This window comes from Trachurus trachurus (assembly GCF_905171665.1).
Source record: "Trachurus trachurus genome assembly, chromosome: 20".
Taxonomy (NCBI): Eukaryota; Metazoa; Chordata; class Actinopteri; order Carangiformes; family Carangidae; genus Trachurus; species Trachurus trachurus.
Window position 1 is genome coordinate 12839916 of NC_139911.1, and position 20425 is coordinate 12860340.

The 20425-nt window shown below is 39.1% G+C and overlaps 5 protein-coding genes across 5 annotated transcripts in view; 4 read left to right on the forward strand and 1 right to left on the reverse strand.

Moving 5' to 3' along the window:
- Positions 1–2468: 2468 nt before the first annotated feature.
- On the forward strand, positions 2469–3107 carry LOC311003690 (histone H1-like; the record flags this gene model as incomplete). Its single annotated transcript, XM_083995502.1, has 1 exon — positions 2469–3107. Exon 1 carries the CDS (start codon positions 2496–2498, stop codon positions 3105–3107), a length of 612 nt encoding a protein of 203 aa, XP_083851628.1. The 5' UTR covers positions 2469–2495.
- Positions 3108–5300: 2193 nt separating this feature from the next.
- Positions 5301–5684, reverse strand: LOC311003704 (histone H2A-like; the record flags this gene model as incomplete). The annotated part of the gene is made up of 1 exon (XM_083995516.1): positions 5301–5684. The coding sequence occupies one exon, from the start codon at positions 5682–5684 to the stop codon at positions 5301–5303; it is 384 nt and encodes a 127-aa protein (XP_083851642.1).
- Positions 5685–6046: 362 nt separating this feature from the next.
- LOC311003699 (histone H3.2) lies at positions 6047–6457 on the forward strand (the record flags this gene model as incomplete). Its single annotated transcript, XM_083995511.1, has 1 exon — positions 6047–6457. The coding sequence occupies one exon, from the start codon at positions 6047–6049 to the stop codon at positions 6455–6457; it is 411 nt and encodes a 136-aa protein (XP_083851637.1).
- A 7002-nt stretch (positions 6458–13459) lies between these two features.
- Positions 13460–13771, forward strand: LOC311003721 (histone H4; the record flags this gene model as incomplete). The annotated part of the gene is made up of 1 exon (XM_083995533.1): positions 13460–13771. The coding sequence occupies one exon, from the start codon at positions 13460–13462 to the stop codon at positions 13769–13771; it is 312 nt and encodes a 103-aa protein (XP_083851659.1).
- Positions 13772–18162: 4391 nt separating this feature from the next.
- LOC311003711 (histone H2B 1/2-like) overlaps positions 18163–20425 on the forward strand; it is a 43491-nt gene continuing 41228 nt past the window's right edge. Inside the window, exon 1 of the mRNA XM_083995523.1 lies at positions 18163–18558. Within this exon, the coding sequence (XP_083851649.1) occupies positions 18173–18547 (375 nt within the window). The 5' untranslated portion in view covers positions 18163–18172 and the 3' untranslated portion in view covers positions 18548–18558. The remainder of the gene's footprint in view (positions 18559–20425) is intronic.

Genomic DNA, 20425 nt, shown 5'->3' on the forward strand with positions numbered 1-20425 from the left:
ATAGATTAAGATACAAAAAAGATAAAAAAAAAAAAAAAAAAACTTATTGATTTCTCATAGATACTTTACAGGTGCATTTTTATTAATTAGAATATCATGGAAAAGTTCATGTATTTCAATAGTTTAGTTCAAAATGTGAAACTAATACCTGATCTAGATCCATGACACGGACTCAAGTATTCCATGTCCTTTTTCATTTAATTGTAATGAATTCAGTATTTTTTTAAAAAAGATTGTTAATGCAGAATTGTTGGTTTTCTGTAGTCACTCAATACTTGGTTGGGGCTCCTTTTGCTTGAATTACTGCATCATTTTGGCGTGGCATGGAGGCAAACAGCCTGTGGAACTGCTGTGTTATGGAAACTCAGGTTGGTTGCTCAACCTGAGGTTTCTCCAATTTTTTTCCCTGTTAAGGGTTTTCTTGGGAGTATTTCCTCAGTCGATGTGAGGGTCTAAGTCCTTTGAGACAAACCATACGAATTAAATTGTCTTGTCTTGCCTTGCCTTGCCTTCCTCCAGACTCTGGGTTCTTGGTTTCCAAATGTAATGCAAAACCTACTTTCATCTGAAAAGAGGACTTTGGGCCACTGGGTATATATTCCAGTTATTTTTCTCCTTAGCCCACGTAAGACACCTCTGATGTTGTCTCTGGTTCAGGAATGTCTTGACACACTAGACCCAAGGCAACCTGGACTTCCATAACACCTCAGCAGTTCCACAGGCTGTTTGCCTCCATGCCACGCCAAAATGAGGCAGTAATTCAAGCAAAAGGAGCCCCAACCAAGTATTGAGTGTATATAAATTGACATACTTTCCAGAAAACCAACAATTCTGTATTAACAATCATTTTTTAAATTGGTCTGATGTAATATTATATATTTTATTGAGATACTGAATTTGAGGTTTCATTAAATATAAGCCATTATCATAAACAAACTAAAGACATGGGATATATCAGTCTGTCATGGATCCATATCAGGTAGCTATTAGCTAGTTTCACTTTTTGAATTGAACTATTGAAATAAATGAACTTTTCAGTGACAATCTAATTTATTGAGATGCGCCTGTACAAGAAAACACAACAAACAGTACGTTGTTACCATTTTGACGGGGTACTCACACTGATACTGTACTCTCTCTGTCTTCGTTAACTTTCTCCAATTATATTTGTTGTTATGGGAACAAGATTATATGATAAAAGATTCAAACACATAAAACACATTTAATAATGATATGAATGATAATAACTATTAGAATAAATACAAAATTGTATAAAAACATACACTGTTATATTCCTTTTACAGTGCTAATAGGACATGTAAAAATGTGTGACTGGGGAAAAAAAAGCCCTTGGAGAGTGATTGAGTTCATTTGATTTCGACACCAAAAATCTCATCACAGATGTTTTTCTGTCTGCATATTCTCATTTAACTGGTACTATAGACATCTAATGAGTATGACTCAACTGACAGGAAACTTTTTAAAACTAAACTGCTACAGCTTTAAAGACCAGAGCATTATCAGACAAGATGGTCATCAAAGTACAAGTCACGACTTATTAGGCCTAAATGTATTTCAATTACCCTAACCCACTCCAACAGATCACAGTTAGGGACACTTTAAGGGAAATGCAATATTACTGTTCAATAAAACTATTTTTTTTCTCTTGACATATTTTCAGAAAAGCAAACAGTTATTGGTTCCACTTTACATGCTGTTACTGCAACAACATGTAGATCTAAAAGTTGCTGAACTGACCCAATACATTATTCAGTGTTCACAGCAAAGTACTGACAACATGTTCACTATCACTATACTGGAAGTAAGGCATTGCGTTTTTGATAATGTGGGAAGCATAAACAATGTAAGGTTTTCCTTAGTGGGTTATTTTTTCCATTTAAACTATTTTCAGCATTTATCTGAAGTGTTAGAAAACCTGGACACCCAGTCCTTTGTTCTGGCTGACACATATTCCTAGTGTGTTTGCTGATAGGAGAATAAGTTGATTTTCTTACAAACTGATCATCAACAGGAGGTAGTTTTTAATCAGGATCTCTGAACAAACATGTTGACTAGCTAGAAAACTCGTTTCGGTGCAATTGTGATGCATTTAATATGGTTTTAGAAGTTATAAAAGTGGGGAAAGTCACTGAGCTGCGGTGCCCGACGAGGTGATCAGCTGAGGTTTAGAGGCTCCACAAACAAAACCCAGAGACAATCAGAGCTCCTCGTGACTTGAATATGAAGAGAATAAAGTCCGCTATCGGCTCAGTTTATATCCAACTTTTAGTTTCTCCCCCAACGTCATTTTTGAGCCTTTTTTGTGCGACGAGAAAACACAAAGTGTCCCTGTGTCGAGGCTGCACAGAGGAGCCACGACTAGACTGAGTCTCCACGGTTCTCATGGTGTGTTTAAGTACCGCCTCCTGCTCCGAGATTTCCAACAGTCCGCTCACAGCTGTCCGTCGTGTTAGACAAGAGAACAAGAAGAAACAATGGCAGAAGTTGCTCCAGCTCCAGCTCCAGCCGCCGCCCCGGCCAAAGCGGCCAAGAAGAAGGTCGTGAAGCCCAAGAAAGTCGGTCCCAGCGTCAGCGAGCTCATCGTGAAGGCTGTCGGTGCCTCCAAGGAGCGCAGCGGTGTGTCTTTGGCCGCTATGAAGAAAGCTCTGGCCGCCGGAGGCTACGATGTGGAGAAGAACAAGTCCCGCGTTAAAATCGCCATCAAGAGCCTGGTGACCAAGGGCACTCTGGTCCAGACCAAGGGAACCGGAGCGTCCGGCTCCTTCAAGATGAACAAGAAGGCCGAGCCCAAAGCCAAGAAGCCCGCAGTCAAGAAGGCCGCTCCTAAAGCCAAGAAGCCCGCAGCGAAGAAACCCGCAGCGGCCAAGAAGCCCAAGAAGGCGGTGGCAGCCAAGAAGCCAGTGGCTAAGAAGTCCCCCAAGAAGGCAAAGAAGCCAGCAGCTGCTCCCAAGAAAGTAGCTAAGAGCCCCAAGAAGGCAACCAAGAGCCCCAAGAAGGTGGTCAAGAAGGCCCCTGCTGCCAAGAAGTCCCCCGCTAAGAAGGTGGCCAAGCCTAAGGTCAAGAAGGCAGTACCCAAGAAGAAGTGAGCTGTTACTCTGAAATATTAATATGAACAAAAGGCTCTTTTAAGAGCCACACACCTCTCTAAAAGAGCTGATTCCTCTTGTCAATTATTACCTATTACTCATGGTGCTGTTGTCAACTTAATTAGACGTAGCAGTGGACACAATGTTGCACTTCACTGCAGTCATTTACTCAGAACCAAGATGGATACAGAATGTAACTTTACTCATTACTCACATGAAGACAGTCACGTGTGTACATTAACGCTTCATAAAAATAAAGTCCATACACTACAACAATTAAAGTAATATGCATAATGTAGCACCAGGAATTCCTGGTTGTAAACTAAATGGTAGTGGGCAACAGGGTTGTGCCTCACAGGTTGGTGAATGTGGAAGATTCAGTACTTTGTTTTGAAATGGCTGCAGCTATTGTAGTTGGTGGTTGATTCAGAAAGCACAGGGATATTCAAACTGTGCACAATGACTGAGCACAATTGAGACACTTTTTGCTTCTCCATTTTTGAACAGATATTGCACAAAAACTATATAAGTGATTTTTAACATGCTTTTTTTTATTTTGTTTGTTGTCATTGATGAATATCATTGTTTCTTTTTTACACAAACCGGTCATAAACATGAGGTGCATTTTATACCACGGTACTGTCTCAGCCATACCCCATATACAGTTGAGACACCTATTGAATCCCATTGATGATGACTGAACATCATCAATGGGATCGAGAATAAATAAAGGTTATAATAATAATAATAATCAATTGTAAATGCAATAAACTTAAAAAAAGGCAATTTGACAAAATATTTCAATATAAATTCATTCCTCTTTATTGAAATTAAACAATGCAATATTATTGTATTATTAACAAATATTATATTATAATACATAACATAATATTAATACTGTAGTATATTAATATAACACTGTTGTTTTTAGCGCTTATGATGTAAGTTATGTTTAATGGTAAAAAAAAGGATAATAAGCTATTCATTGTGAAAGGGACATGGTAAAGTGAAATTATTACCTAAGTAAAAAGACTTTGAGAGATGCTAATACTCTTCAAACTTCACACCACCAAAGAGTATGCTAATATGTGCTGAGTAAAAATGGCGGCTCAGCCTTGCACCGAAGGCAAGATATTAAGGGTGTTTCAACTGTACACAAGTCTCAACTATACTCACTCCACCCTACACTTTGTTTTTGTAGAAGATATTGCACCATGCTTTCTGCAGTGGGCTTTACTGGCTTTAAGTTCCAAATAATTGATCTTTGGTCCAGGTCATCATTACTATGAAATGTTGCTTCCTCGCAGATAGTGATTTTGTATAACTAACAAGGGTCTTTTAAGAGCCACATATTTCTCTCAACTGGTATCAATAGTGTATATTTAAAAAACAAAACAAAACAAAACAAAACAAAGAGATGTATTCATTTTTTAATTTAAACTATAAATGTACAAATGGTAAATGGTAAATGGTCTGTATTTATATAGCGCTTTACTATACCTGAACGATACCCAAAGCGCTTTACAGTACATCACATTCACCCAATCACACACACATTCACACACAATTTTACAGTCATGTGAGTGGAAACGTTTACTGCAATGTGTGGTATTACAATCCTGAAAGTAATAAATTACATTTTAATTGAGATAATATATTTGAGTGGTTCATGACATGGATAGCAGAGCATCACAATCTTGTTATGTAATAAATTAAATAATGTACAACTATGAAAAGTATTTTGATGAGAAATGGTTGAAAATACGATGAAGGAACTTGGCCGTATAATACAATATAAAAAGAAAATATTAATGTTGATTCAAATGTCCTATTTGATTCTTGGTTTTGCTATGCAAATACTGTATTAAGAACATCTACCGGTAATCACTTTTTGCCATTGAAGGAGATGGGATAAATTAAGTGTTTAATTACTTGTATAGAATAAGCATATGATTCATGTTATCATGGGTGTAATATTGACTAGAGATGTCTTCTATAGTAGGTTTATTGTTTTCAAGTGGCATTATAATTAATCACACCCAATTTTAAACTGAAACTTGATTTCTAACATAATATCAGTCGTCATTGCGTCAAGGTTTATCATTTGAGTTAGAGACAAGGAACAGCGCTCTTTTAAGTTTGAGTATGTGGCTCTTAAAAGAGCCTTTGTGTTGGTGGTGTCCAGGAAGAAGTTTACTTCTTGGCGGGCTTCTCGGTCTTCTTGGGCAGGAGAACAGCCTGGATGTTGGGCAGCACACCACCCTGAGCGATGGTGACTCCTCCCAGCAGCTTGTTGAGCTCCTCGTCGTTGCGGACGGCCAGCTGCAGGTGACGGGGGATGATCCTGGTCTTCTTGTTGTCGCGGGCAGCGTTTCCAGCCAACTCGAGGATCTCAGCGGTCAGGTACTCGAGCACAGCCGCCAGGTAGACGGGAGCACCAGCCCCCACACGCTGAGCATAGTTTCCTTTGCGGAGATGCCTGTGGACACGACCCACTGGGAACTGGAGCCCAGCACGGGAGGAGCGGGTCTTTGCCTTTGCTCTGGCCTTTCCCCCGGTCTTTCCTCTTCCACTCATGGTTGATTGGTCTCTTTAGTCTGGGTACAAAGAAATGTGTGGCTCCACAGCTCAACTGTCTCTTATATGAGCGCAGGAGCGGGACACTTTGTGCCGGACCAACCAGAGAGAGGCTCCAGCAGCGGCTTCCTGCTCTGGGTTTGTCCGGGCTTTTTCAAAGCTCTTTCCTCCAATGAGCAGCAGAGACTCGGGCGGCGGGTTGGTCCTGTGGGCGGCGCTGAGCTCCAGCAGGAGCCCCTCACCAATCACCAGCCACAGACGTCGAGCAGCGTCACTGTGTCCCAGCCGGTCTCAGGCTTTAAGAGCCGAGTGCCGCGGCGATTCATCACATTTTTCTCCAGTTTAGAGAAAGACACAGTGAAATGGCAAGAACCAAGCAGACCGCTCGTAAGTCCACCGGAGGCAAAGCCCCCAGGAAGCAGCTGGCCACCAAGGCTGCCCGTAAGAGCGCCCCGGCCACCGGCGGCGTCAAGAAGCCTCACCGTTACAGGCCCGGTACCGTGGCTCTCCGTGAGATCCGTCGTTACCAGAAATCCACCGAGCTGCTCATCCGCAAGCTGCCCTTCCAGCGCCTGGTGCGTGAAATCGCCCAGGACTTCAAGACCGACCTGCGTTTCCAGAGCTCCGCCGTCATGGCTCTGCAGGAGGCCAGCGAGGCTTACCTGGTGGGTCTGTTCGAGGACACCAACCTGTGCGCCATCCACGCCAAGAGGGTCACCATCATGCCCAAAGACATCCAGCTGGCCCGCCGCATCCGTGGAGAGAGAGCTTAAACCAGACTGCTGCTCCACTAAAACAACAACAACAACGGCTCTTTTAAGAGCCACTTCACTCTAAACTCGAGAGCTTTGTCCTCTGATTCAACTTTTTAGACATGTTTCTAGCTAAATAATGTAGGGGAGAGTTTGTTAAATTGCTTTTTCAAGCTCAATGATAAAACATTTTCTATGCTTGACTTTAGGGTCATTCCAGAATCGGAGGTCATTTACGGACTGAAACACCTCAAAATGTTACTATTTATTTGATCATTTTCTGCTATATATTTAAGAAATACAGGTAATAATCATCAAATAATTATGTTTGGCCAGCTCAGTACTCAAAGTGACACTTTTTATTAGATATTTTATATATTGTGTGTGCTGCTTGGTGCAACCCTGTTACCAATATGGAACCTGTAAAAGTATTATATAAGTATTTATCTATAAATATTTGCCAAAATACACAATGAATATAATCATACACACTACCAAAATGATAATAGGATAAACCCTCATGAGTTGATACAGTCATTTAAGAAGATAAATTACACATGTTACAAGGTTGAAATTAGAGTAACAGGATTGAATAGATTAATTACTTTTGATTGTAGATTATGACAAATCTCAACCCTGTTACTCAGGAGTGACAGGAAATCAATGCTTATGTTAGCTGTTTAGCAGAAAAAAGATGCTAGCTATGAAATGTAATGTTACTGTAAGGTTGAGAACAAACATAGTTATTTAAAGGAACAAAGAAAACTTTGAAAATATGTTTTGCCTTATTCTGGTAATATGAGTAACAGGGTTGCATTGGTTAGAGTGACACACTCAATCAGGGCAGACGAAATGTGAAAAATTTGAAAAATAGAAGAGAGGACTTACCTTGTATGTATTGTGTCTACCTATGCTATTATCTAACAGCTTGATGATACAAATTATTTTGTGTCATGTGTCTCACTTTTTCTTCTTCTCTGCTAAAAAGGTTTTGGTAACAGGGTTGCGTGGATGTTGTGGGACGCAACTTTAGTGCAAAATTACTTTTATTCAAAATATGTTTATGATTAAACTAAGTGTTTTTACACTTACAAAAGACATAAATCAACAAAATCATACAAAGAAACTAAAAATTTAAACTTATTTTAACCGCTTTATTTGACATGCATGTTGGCCATCAAGAGGGTGGGACAAGAGAAAAAGGCCATTTTAGGGGGTGCTTAGAGTTATTTTGTATTTTAAATAATATTTTGGAACCAGTTTTTGTATAACTTTATTTATATTTTGTCTCAGAGTAATTATAATTTTCACCACAAATGCAAGTTTTGGAATTTCATGCATGATTTATTTGAAAATTGATGGGTGGGACATGAAATGTCCTCCAATTCTGGAATGACCCTTCAATGTTCACTTTGCTTGTGTAGAAAGAAACACTTGGTTTCAGTCTATGGTTTCAGGTTGGACCAGTGCTATCTTTTCGCCAGTAGATGGCAGTAGCAGCCTGGTAATGAGGCTGGCGCTGTAGTCCTAAACTCAGAGCAAGTCCGCTCAGTCCGTCTGAGAATCTCTACAGCTATGTACTTAGGACCAGACTTACCTGTCCACCATATAGCCTACATCTCCATGCACCTGGATAATCGGCGCCTGCTTTCAATTAACATGTCCAAAAGGAGTTATTTAAGCAATATCACACGAGAGGGAGTGCTGTTGTACTGTATATCAGCACGGCTGTGATTCGGTCGTAGGCACGAGGCCGCAGGCCGAGTGCCGCAGATAATCACACCGTGCTGATATACAGTACAACAGCACGACCTCGAGTGTGATATTGCTTTTATACAACAGTGCTACGAGCGCATTTTTAGAACAGTAATAAACTACAAGAGATTATGATTTGTTTGTTTATTTAATCATTTCTTTAGCTCCGCCAACAGAAATAGTTCTGCAACTGGAAGGGAAACAAGGCTGTTGCCAGGCAACACATAAACATTTCATACTAGCTTGCTACGAGCTACAAGCTTCTCCACCGAGCTGCTTCCAGTGCTGGTTCTGGTTCTGAGCCCGTGTCTGATTAGCACCGCAGCAACAGGACCAGCATGAAGACATACAGAGACGTTATCGATACCGTATTACATTTGTTTATCTGCTATGTAATCAATATAAACACAGTTGAAGCTAAGTAGCTGAGCTACGTGGCTAACAACAGCTAACGCTAATATCAAAACACATCACCGTCAAAACGTAGTTGCCCCCGCGGCGATTTTTTCCCCAGCCGGGTTTAGTAGAGATTTATCGCCAATTAGACGGACCAGGTCAGGTCCAGGTTTTAATGTTCAGTGTCCGTTTATAACTGTAGCAGCAGCAGCAGCAGCAGCAGCAGCAGCAGAGAGATGGGGCAGCTCCTGTATGGGGAGCGTGGCTCTGACTTCCTACTGTCCAGCTGAACAGCGGAGTGATTATGTCTGTGAAAAGTCCCAGTGCTGTTATACTGTATATCAGCACTATGGAATGTCTCGTTGTCCAATCAAATTGCTCGGTTGGGACCGGTCGGAACTAACTGTTGTATAATGAAGAATAAAACACCTCGAACCATCACCAGCGAAGAGTTTCAGATAAAAACAACACAAAATGATGATTTTAATGACTCAAAAGTCTCCAGTGGCGTTTTTACATGTGAAAAAACAAACTTATTACTATTTAATAGAAAGGATGCACACCAGGAAAAACTACAGGGCTTTAATTCTCTTGTCAATGATGTGCTCGTTATGGGTCCATGCAATGTAGCAAGCAAACAAGCCCAAATGAAGAATTCCATGTTGTAGGAGCCTAAATGCTATTTTAGTTGATTAATAATTGGATAATAATTTAGGTAAACATGTGAAAAGGTGATTTATATATATATGTATATATATATATATATATATATATATATATATATATATATATATATATATATATATATATATATATATACATTCAAATGTTGACAGTTCATAGTTATAGTATAGCCTAAGTAATTGAATTCATTTAATTTAAAATGTGAATAATCAAAAAAAATAAAAAAAATAAAAATCATGTAGCCATAGCATATTTAATTGCTGTTTTAATGCGCAAGGATTTGTGTGTGTATCGTTACCCGAGGAGGGAATCGGTCAGGCAGCATGGAGTGTTTTTTGACCTCTCTCTCTTTAGCCTTTCTCTCTATTTTATTACTTCGCTCCCCTTTTCCTCATACTGGATTATTGTTGTATCATTGCTTTATTTTTATTTGTTTAGAAACAGAACCAAGAAGATCATGTGGAGTCTTTTGGTCGTTGATGTGGATGAGGGACGAACTGACACCACAACCAAGTTCAGAGAGCAAATGAGAGAACAGGGAGGGAGCAGCGAAAAGATGAAGGCCACAACAGAGCACAAAACAGACCCATCAGCCCCAACAACCTCATTACTACAACAACAACCTAACGACTCTCTTCACCATTTAGGCGATCCAGCACAACAATAGCGATTGCAATTAAATAGCCTATTGTTCATTTGAATTGAAACAAACAAACAAACATTGATGCACAGACCCAACACAAAAACACCATGATGATGATGATGATGAACACTCACTGTTGTTGGATCTGTCGAACCGGACCCGGACCGCCGGAGCAGTTGAAGTCAACCTGAACATTTCCTCGGTCTCCGGTCTCCGGTCAGTCTCAGCGCCGCCTCGGCAGCTGATCTCATGGATGAACGGCAGATAGTCGGTGACCGGTGTGAGGGGCTTCTTACGCCGTCAAACTCAGATGTCTGAATCACTGGACAAACTCTGTAAGGTTAGCCTAAATAAGCAGCTGTCAGCCAGCTTCCTATCGATCGCTGTTTAAACCTCTGTTACACCTGATCAAGTTACCGTTAGCCTTAGCTAGATGCTATCCGGGGTTAGCTAAAAAAATTGTTTTTCCCGCTTCTTTCCGCCTGTCCAGACGTCACACAGGAGAGCCAATCAGCGGCCGCCATATTGCCGTAGTGTTTACTAAAAGCGGGTGTAGCGCGATCACGTGACGGCCGTGCCTCCACCAGCGAACCAAAATCTCAGATTACGCCAAAGATATTCAATAAACCGTCTTTGATTACGCTGAATTACGGTCCCGATCACGGGACTCTTACGGGGTTAAGAGCTACGAACTCCCGCTGATTAGCTGAGCACAGAGCGAGCATTAATCAATTTTTTCTTCTTTTTTTTTCATGTTCCAGTCGGTTCCAGTAGGCATATCTTTTTAGTCACAGGAGCATTCGTACAACATTTATGCTATTTGTAGAAATGCTGTTTGTTTGAAGAAAAAACATAAATAACTAACTACTACTACTACTACTACTACTACTACTACTACTAATAATAATAATAATAATAATAAAATAATAATAATAATAATAATAATAATAATAATAATAATAATAATAATAATAATAATAATAATAATAAATGAATATTAATAATAAAGGGAGGGAAAAGAGGTGGGACAAGAGAGAGAGAAAAAAGGAGAAAAAAAAAGCATAAAACAGAACAAAAATACAATATATACATATAGGCTACACAATCCAAATGTCTAGTAGCTAAACATTTCTTCAGGGCTGAACTCATCAGTTTTATTTATTTATATAATCAATCCACTTATTCCATCTTTTCACACATTCTGGTTCTTGATTTTTGATTCTATATGTAATTTTTTCCATTTCCAAAATATTATTTACAGTTAATTTCCAGTTATTAAAAGAAGGTGAGATGGATTGTTGCCAGTTTCTTGTTATTTGCTTCAAAGCTATTCTGAGTATTCTGTATAAGTATTTGTCTTTTTCTGTTGTAACTTCAGCCGGTGTTATTCCTAAAACAATGCATTGCGGTTCCAATGTTTTTCTTTAATTGGAAAAAATAGATATTATAATTTTTTTCCAGAATGGTTTTAGTGATGGACAGAAATAGAAAATGTGTGAGTGGTTTGAATGGTGCTCGCAACAATTTCTCCAGCAGTCTGGGGTGCTGGATGTTGTGAATTTAGACAGTATTTCTGGAGTAATGAAAAAGCATGTGTATACCTTCCATGAGAATTCCCTCTAATATCCAGAATTTGTTGTCTTGTGTATTGTACTATAAGCATTTTAAGCATTTTTTCCAATCATCGTCTTCTATTTGTACGCCAAGCTCTAGATTCCACTTTGTCCCAATTGAGTTGTGTTTCTTCACTGTCTCCTAGTATTTTATATATTTTTGAGAGCGTATTCTTGATATCTAAGTTATAATTTTTTGTCATAAAAGTTATTAATTGATGTTGCTCATGGTGACCCCGTCTTTTCTGGAAAGTGGTAATGTAATTTCTAAGTTGCAAGTATAAATATTCAACTGAGCTAAGTCAAACTTATTTGATATAACCTTGAATGAGTCAATGTCTTTGATGACAAGTAATTGTGAATATATTTGCAATCCTTTTGATGCCCAAACCTTTAGCACACTGTCCATTTAGTTTGGTCTAAACTGGGGGTCCCATGCCATCTCTCTGAGGTAGAGTAAGTCATTGTCTATTTACAAACCTGTTTCCAATTGTGCAGTGGTGTTCGTCCATGTATTTTGTCCTTTCAATTTTATGGTCTCTTTCTTTTCTATCTTAAAACATTTAGCTTTTGTGTTAGTGGTCCATTTCATTATGATGCTAGTTTGAGTGGCGTGATAGTACTTTTTAGATCTGGGAGTGCTAATCCACCATGTTCTTTAGATTTTGTTAATAATAGATTTTTAAAGAAAACACTCTACCCAGCTCTCAAATCTGGACTAGATTAATCTACAGGCCCTGAAGATTCATTCAGACACAGTTTCTGATCTGTGAAACCTTAATTATATTTGTGAAAATGCAATAAAGGCAGATTTCACTGTTTTCTCAGCATATTGACCATATTAGGCCAGGCTATGCCTAGACTTCTCAAATCTGGCCTAGATTATCCTAAAGAGGCTAAACACTCGATATAACACAGTTTCTGATGTGTGAAACCTTTATTCTATTTGTGAAGTCTAGGCATAGTGGTTTTTGCGCGTTCAGGCACTTTCAATAAGGATCGACCGAAACCATTGAATGAGTCTGGAGGCCAGTGCTGTGACGTTTCCATGCAAATAAGGCATGGAAGCTCCAGGTGTGCATTACTGAGATGGAGGAATGGGCTAATAGCCTATGTGGAGAAGAAAACTAAATCCAACTAAAACATGTGTACTCTTCACCAAACACCCACACACAAAATACACCTCAACCTCAAACTGTATGGCAGAACTCTCCAGGTCATCTCAACAGTATAATTTTTCCAACAAAACATGCAGTGGACAACACACATTGCTGAAGTGGAAAACGAGGCCAGACGCAGATTAAACCACTTGAAAGTGCTCTGCAGAAAAAAGGGAGGAGCAAATTGCTTTGAAGGTGTATCAATCATATATTTGACCTTTGTTCGAATATGGGAGGGAGATCTCAACTCAATAAACTCCAGGTCATACAAAATACTGCCATGAAAATGTGCTACGGGATACCTAAATACACAAGCAACGAATACACTTGAATACTTAGATCATTAAGATAGGGCAACTGAAAAGTTTTATTGTCATTGGACATTGTTTTATCATTATGTGTTTTATCAATGTGGTCTGTTAGTCTTTTGTCATTATGTTTTATTATCATAACTTATTGCTTTGTAGCTGCATTATTCAGTGGTCATGGTGTCATCCTAAAACAGTTACAGGAAGACAAGGGAAAAAGAAAAAGAAAAAAAGATGAAAAACATTTAAAATACAGAGTGAGCAGAGCCAACAGATTGTGATGGTGTCATGGTGATAGCCCACCACCACCACCACCTCCTGCCATGGTCCACTTACGTCCTCCTTCCCCCAGAGTCCTGCTCCTCCCACCTCTTCCCGCTCACCAAGCTCCACCCACAGTGGGGATAAAAGGGCAGACGCCCTGAGCCTGAATCAGTTGAGTATTTTTCTACCCAGCAGTAAACATGAGCGGAAGAGGAAAAGGAGGAAAGGGACTCGGTAAAGGAGGCGCCAAGCGTCACCGTAAAGTCCTCCGTGATAACATCCAGGGCATCACCAAGCCCGCCATCCGCCGTCTGGCTCGCCGTGGCGGAGTCAAGCGCATCTCCGGCCTCATCTACGAGGAGACCCGCGGTGTGTTGAAGGTCTTCCTGGAGAACGTCATCCGGGACGCCGTCACCTACACCGAGCACGCCAAGAGGAAGACCGTCACCGCCATGGACGTGGTCTATGCCCTCAAGAGACAGGGCCGCACTCTGTACGGCTTCGGAGGTTAAATACCATCACCACCATAAACGACACAACGGCTCTTTTCAGAGCCACACACTCAATCTGAACGAGCTCATTTTCTATCCCAAGGTGGTTATCATTTCTTCGGACAGTTTCTTCTATGTGAACTAGCCTACTTAAATGTGTTAAAACTAAGTTCATGGTTACAAAACGTTTTCAATACGCTTGTGGACCTTTTTTTTTTCTTTTTTTTTTAAATTATGTCATGCCCCATATAAAACCACAGACAATATTTTATCAGTTTTAACACTGAAACTAGTGTCAGATTTTATCTTTGCCTCTTTAGTCTGGTTCTGTCACTCGGGTCAATGGTTTCAGGACTACTTAACCATATCTTTCAATATACCTTTGATATGACAACAAACAGCAATAGATGCCAGGTAGTGGACCGAAGAAACCGCTCCCAACTTTGGTCTATTCTACAGTATCCCATTGTAGCCACTTGAACCCTGCCCCGTTTTGCAACCTGCAGCCAGATAACTATGCATCCTCTTGGCTCCTAGGTTTCTCTCTGAGAAGTCATCACAGGTAGACAGAGCCTTCTTAACTTCACCTCATAAACATCTTAACCATGAATGATCCATCATACACTGTAAAAAAAAAAGAGCTGCTCCAATGTAAAATCTTTCAGTAACTAATTCCCTAGCTATTGTTAATTTACTCAATTTCTCTGTTCAAGTAATTCTCTCAATTAAAAAATCTTAGTTGGCTCAATTTGATTTGTTTGCTTGCCCAACCATCAGAAGAATTCACTCAATTAAAGTTTATCCATTATCCCAACCATTAAATAATTCACTCAATTAAAGTTTATCCATTATCTTATCATGCTTTCAATTAGAAATTATTCATTGGACATCCCAATGAAAAATAGCTAGGGAATTAGTTTCTATACAATTGTTCATTAAAGCAATCAACATAAAATTCTTAACTGGATGTAAAACTAGAAATACTGAATCAACAGAATGAAAGCAGCAATGTTTTTTTTAACACAACTTTATTAAAAATGCAAATAGTGCAACTTTGCAGGAACTGGCACCAACTCCAGGATGTCGACCTTAACTCCGTCAGTCGCAGTCTCCACATCAGCTGTCTAAATTGAAGTACATACAAGACTCGTTAAAATCTTTCAAGATATTTATAGCAGAAGTGTTTCCCCCTGATGCCTGAAATGTTGATTTACCTGACATGTCTTCATGATAGTGTAGGTTCTTTGAGAAAGTACTGCAGGCCTTGGATTGCAACCGATCTTTGATGCATGGTAATGTTGTGTTCTGTATAGAAAGAACAATTAGGAAATGGCATCACACAATGTTCAACACTGCATTATTACTTGCACCGCTAGGCCACACGTGGGAGATAATATTTACTAACATTAAAATTGTTTCACATTAATAAATCATAAAACAATATACAGTGGGTCCTGCATATATCATATGAAAAAAAATATTGCTTAAGTTACAGCAGGCGAAAACAGTGAAAACACAAGCGCGTCACAAAGAATTTCCCTCTGTTGTATGTTGATTAGATTAAATTTAATGTAGACCAATCAGTTAGGCTAATTGTGAAACATGAATTTATTGATATGAATGTGGGCGCGGGCAGCGCAGCTCTTCTGACCTGGAGCCTCACTTTTCATTTAACAAACCATTCAATGAGATCATGAATTAACCAGCTGCTGACTCCTTGACGACCCTCTACTCTCTGTGGCTGCTTCACTTCTCCAAAAACGTGGGATTTCCAAACAGGCGTCATTTGGATTAACTGTCCGCAGATTGGGACTCTAAACGATTTCTTTCTCGCATGAAAAAATATTAAAACTAAGCGTTAGTTTAGCTGATCTATAAACAGAATGGCCGGGGCTATCGTCCAGCCAACATTAACATTAGCTAGTCAGTCTGTCAGCTAGCTAATGTTAGCTAACTAGCTAGAATATCAAAGCCAAAGAAATATTAAGACGGTTATTTGACTTGTTCGCTAGGAACATGTCGACCATGATGAGTTAAGATACAACTACCAACAAAGTAGAGTTTATTATTTAGCAACTTGATGTGAATCAACTCACCGTGTCTGGTCTCTGAAGATGCTGCTCCTCGAATGGCACATTTGCACTGGCCTTGTGGACAAGTTTCGACTTCATTCACTTAATGAATCATTTGTCATTGATTGAACGAGTCACTCATATGAAATGTCACAGGACAGCCAGCATCTCTTTGACTGGATTTATGTCTTTTAATTGAGCCAATAGCTAACTGTGGGTGTTCACTGTATTTGAATATGTTAGTTCTTTCAACAATTTCCAAAGAATGATCGTTCCAACATAGATTAACAGGTTCAGTCAATTGATACCACACCAAGAAATTGATTCAGCAATATATTTTTGGTTAGCCCAAAATGTCATTCATTGGGTTTTTTACAGTGTAGGATACTCTAAAAGTTGTAATGTCTGATAACACTATGACAATATCATATAAAAAGATCTCAAATGTCTTTCATGATCCAAATCCGAATGAGTCACATCATCCATACTGTTATCTTGCCTTTACAGGAAACGTTTCAAGTTTTAATGTAGCTAATATATTTTATAAATTTCATCATATTGACACAACCCCCAACAGCACATTTAGTCTAATGACCGCGCTTACCTACAACTCACATGGTCCTAAACCAACAACTTCATTGTCAAACAACGCAACATTGTAGCATGCATTTTAAGTGACTGAGAATTACTGGTGACACAAAAAGATACATTAAAACAAGTCAACCAATGTATCGCGATCATAGGCTCAACATTTGTAAGGGTCATTCTTCAACTACGGGCAAATTTGGTCTTGTACATTTGACAAAATCAAACATTTTGAGACATTTTTTCAGATGTTTTACTTTTCAATTATGTATAGAAACACATTCTGATAGCTGTTGTGATTAGAATATTTAGATAATATGATTTTTGACATTTTAGTCTAGCATTAAGTGGAACGCATAATTTCTATCACACCACAAAAAAGTTGTTTTTCCAAACAAAATTATGAAAATAACCCATGTTTCAGAACATTTATTGAAATTTCAGCTGCATAATTTCCCAAACTGCAAAATATCATTAGTGTCACTGTTAATTCTTTATGAATTTTATGTGAAAATGTGTGTTGTGATGGAAATGACTGTGTGGTGGAAAGGACTTCACGTGTTGGAAATTACATTTGACATAGAAATTGCTGAACAAATCATCACCTTCCAAAAAAAAAAGAAGGGATGGAAATGACTATTGTCTGTTGTCTGTGACAATCTGTCACATTTAAAAAAAAAAATCTCATGCTATATTGGCATGATGATCTCAGCTTTAAAGCTAGCAATAAATGTACACAAAATACACAATATCAAATATTATTTTTTTTTACATTTTTTGTACATTCAAAGGAAATATTAGCTGTTTGGAAATGACGACCAATAAACCTACTCTTTGTTTTGAAAACATTAAACCTTGATTTTCTCTATTGCCGTTCCTTCCAGGCAGCCAACTCTGCTCTCCAGCCATGTGCTCTCCTTACAATGACTGTTAGAGTAATTAAAAGTATATTTAACCTTTATAAAACATCCCTAAAGTTAGCCTACATTTTGTGGCATGTGGAAATGACTGAGACCCCCAAGGGACAGGTGTTCAAAAAAGACATAAAACACTAACATAGCTTACAACACATGATATATTTCATTAAAATAGGGATTTAGGTACCACTTGTCTATAAAGTTACTATTAGATCACAATTCAAATTCAACATTAGGAGGGATTGAATGTCACAAATCTGGCCCAGGGACAAAGGGAATATAGTAAAAACAATAGCTACAACCTATGATTTATATAGTCAAATTAATAAGTGATCTATAATATAATTTTTCAGTTCCTCTTGATGTCATGAAAGTATGCCAAAAATAAAAAAAAAACAAGAAATGTGTTTGAGTTTTTGTTAGCCTATATCTGCTCGGTTCATTAATTAATTAGTTTGCTGGATGAATAATAATTGATGGAAAGAGCAGTTTGACCAGTATAAATGTTTAGCAGACTGTGTTGTAGCTAGGATGGATATAGCCCAACTTTGACAAAGCCAGTTACTGTCACTACAATACAATATAGAAAAAAATCCTAAACCTATTATTCTCCTTATGAAATGATTTTATTGTCATTAAATGGCCCATATCATATGTACCCGCTTTTTCTGTGCATAAATTGTCCAGACTTTGCATTAAAACGAAAAGTCCGCTCCACTTCCTCAACCTTACTCGGCAGTCCAGCCAATCACAGGAGGGGGGCCTCACAGTCAATTTGCATACAGCCTGTATAAAGCCAGTCGCCTCCTTCCCGTCAGCATTGTGGTTTGTACGATCCTCTGATCAACATGCCTGAACCAGCAAAGTCCGCGCCCAAGAAGGGCTCCAAGAAAGCCGTCACTAAGACCGCCGGGAAGGGCGGCAAGAAGAGGAGAAAGACCAGGAAGGAGAGCTACGCCATCTACGTGTACAAGGTGCTCAAGCAGGTCCACCCCGACACCGGCATCTCGTCCAAGGCCATGAGCATCATGAACTCGTTTGTCTCGGACATCTTCGAGCGCATCGCTGCCGAGGCCTCTCGTCTGGCTCACTACAACAAGCGCTCCACCATCACCTCCAGGGAGATCCAGACCGCCGTCAGGCTGCTGCTGCCCGGGGAGCTGGCCAAGCACGCCGTGTCCGAGGGCACCAAGGCCGTCACCAAGTACACCAGCTCCAAGTAAACAGCGCTGCTGTTTCTACCCAACCCAAAGGCTCTTTTCAGAGCCACACACTTCATCTACAAGTGCAAAATATCCTTTTTAATCCTTTAATTAATCGCAAACATTATCTGACAGTTGCATGCAAGTGTGACCATAATGAAACCATCAATAAATCTAGACAATGCGACAAATTGCATCAGTTGGTGTCACTAATGTAGTTATCACCAGAGCAACAATGCAGCCAATTAATATTTCACGATTGCTATGGAAGTGTGGGAAGTTTATGGAAGTGCTTGTAGCGGTCCTCTGTTAAACGATGGTTCTTGTGTCGCCTACTGATAGGCGTCGCGAGTTGGAAGCCGTTTCTTCATTAGGCCACAAGTTATAATGTTGCCAACATCAACACTGTAAACAAAGTTAATCAATAAATGTATTCACTATCACTAAACTAACCATGAATAACAATAATACAGTATCTGCATAACAAAATGACCATTAAAACTTTGGCCCTTTCATTCCTTTATAAACATGTTCACTGTTGTATGTGCTTTTATTGTCTATATTTTAATGTTACTCCCCCTCTCCCTTCCCCTTAGGAGGTCTTTCACCTCCTACCAGGCCATTGCCTTAATAAGAATGTATTCTTAGCAATTCTTGCCTGGCAAAATAAAGGTTTACTACTACTACTACATATATTTAGAGTAAAAAAAAAAGAGCCACACACTTCATCTAAAGCAAAGATCCTCACCTCATTAGTGTGTGTGTGTGTGTATAATTAATACTATAACTGTCTCGGTAGTGATGTGGTTGCAAGAGAAGCACTAATCAATAATATCTTGTGTAATAATAACTGTATGGTATAATGGATTGCATCACTTGTGGCCGCTGGGGACATTGGTTAGAAAATGTTCCTATTTCCTTTATTGCTGATGTAAGTGTGGGGGTGTGTGTTCTGTAACGAAGAATATTAAAACAGTTATCAGAACAGTTTACATGATGTGCTACTACATCCAGTACCAAGAATGGTAGGCCTAAGCATCCAATAAAAGTATGAAGAATCATCAATGTACAACAATGAATACAGAAATAATAATAAAACAAAAAAGTCTTTCTCTCTCTGGTCTCCACCAAATTTTTCCTTCAGCACAGTCATCACATTTACTTCCCATGCTAATCAGTCTCAGACCCAGCTGCCAAATTCATCTCTTCTCTATTTCCTGCAACATTTTGTGTTATGTTATCCTTTTGTTTCTGAATTGGACTAAAGAGGATCACTGCCTCATGTTCACCAGGCAGCTGCTTTGATTACAAACCAGTGATCGGTGTTGACACATGACAAATAGCTTAAAAATAAATGTGCTTTACACTTTCATATATCATTACTCCATCCATTTTCCAAAACCTCACACACAACATGCACGTGCAAAAGTTTACTCAAAACGTGTTAATGTTTCTAGTCAACTGGCAAAACAGATTCCCTTTCATTATTACTATCAGCCAGGCCCAGGACTGATCCATCCTATCCTCACACTCAACAATACTGTATCTGGAACATATCTATCTTAGGCTTAATTTTACTTTACAATACAACTAGGCCACACTGTTAATCACTGTTTGAATACATTAATCTGGATGTGTTTACTTTTTCATAAAGAGAAGTCATTAAATCACAGTCACTGAAATGACACTAAAAGGCTCTCTATTAGAAAACACTAGTCTAGTGTTTTCATTGCATTCAGTGTATTCATTGCTCCCTATCACTGCAAGGTCTGGATACATAAACTGTTGAAGTGACATTTTAACTCCTGTTTCTCTCTTTTCAGATGAAATGTTGAACCTCAACTAACAAATAAAGACATAGGCTACAGAAAACTTAAAGCTTTTGACTTTCTAGAACCA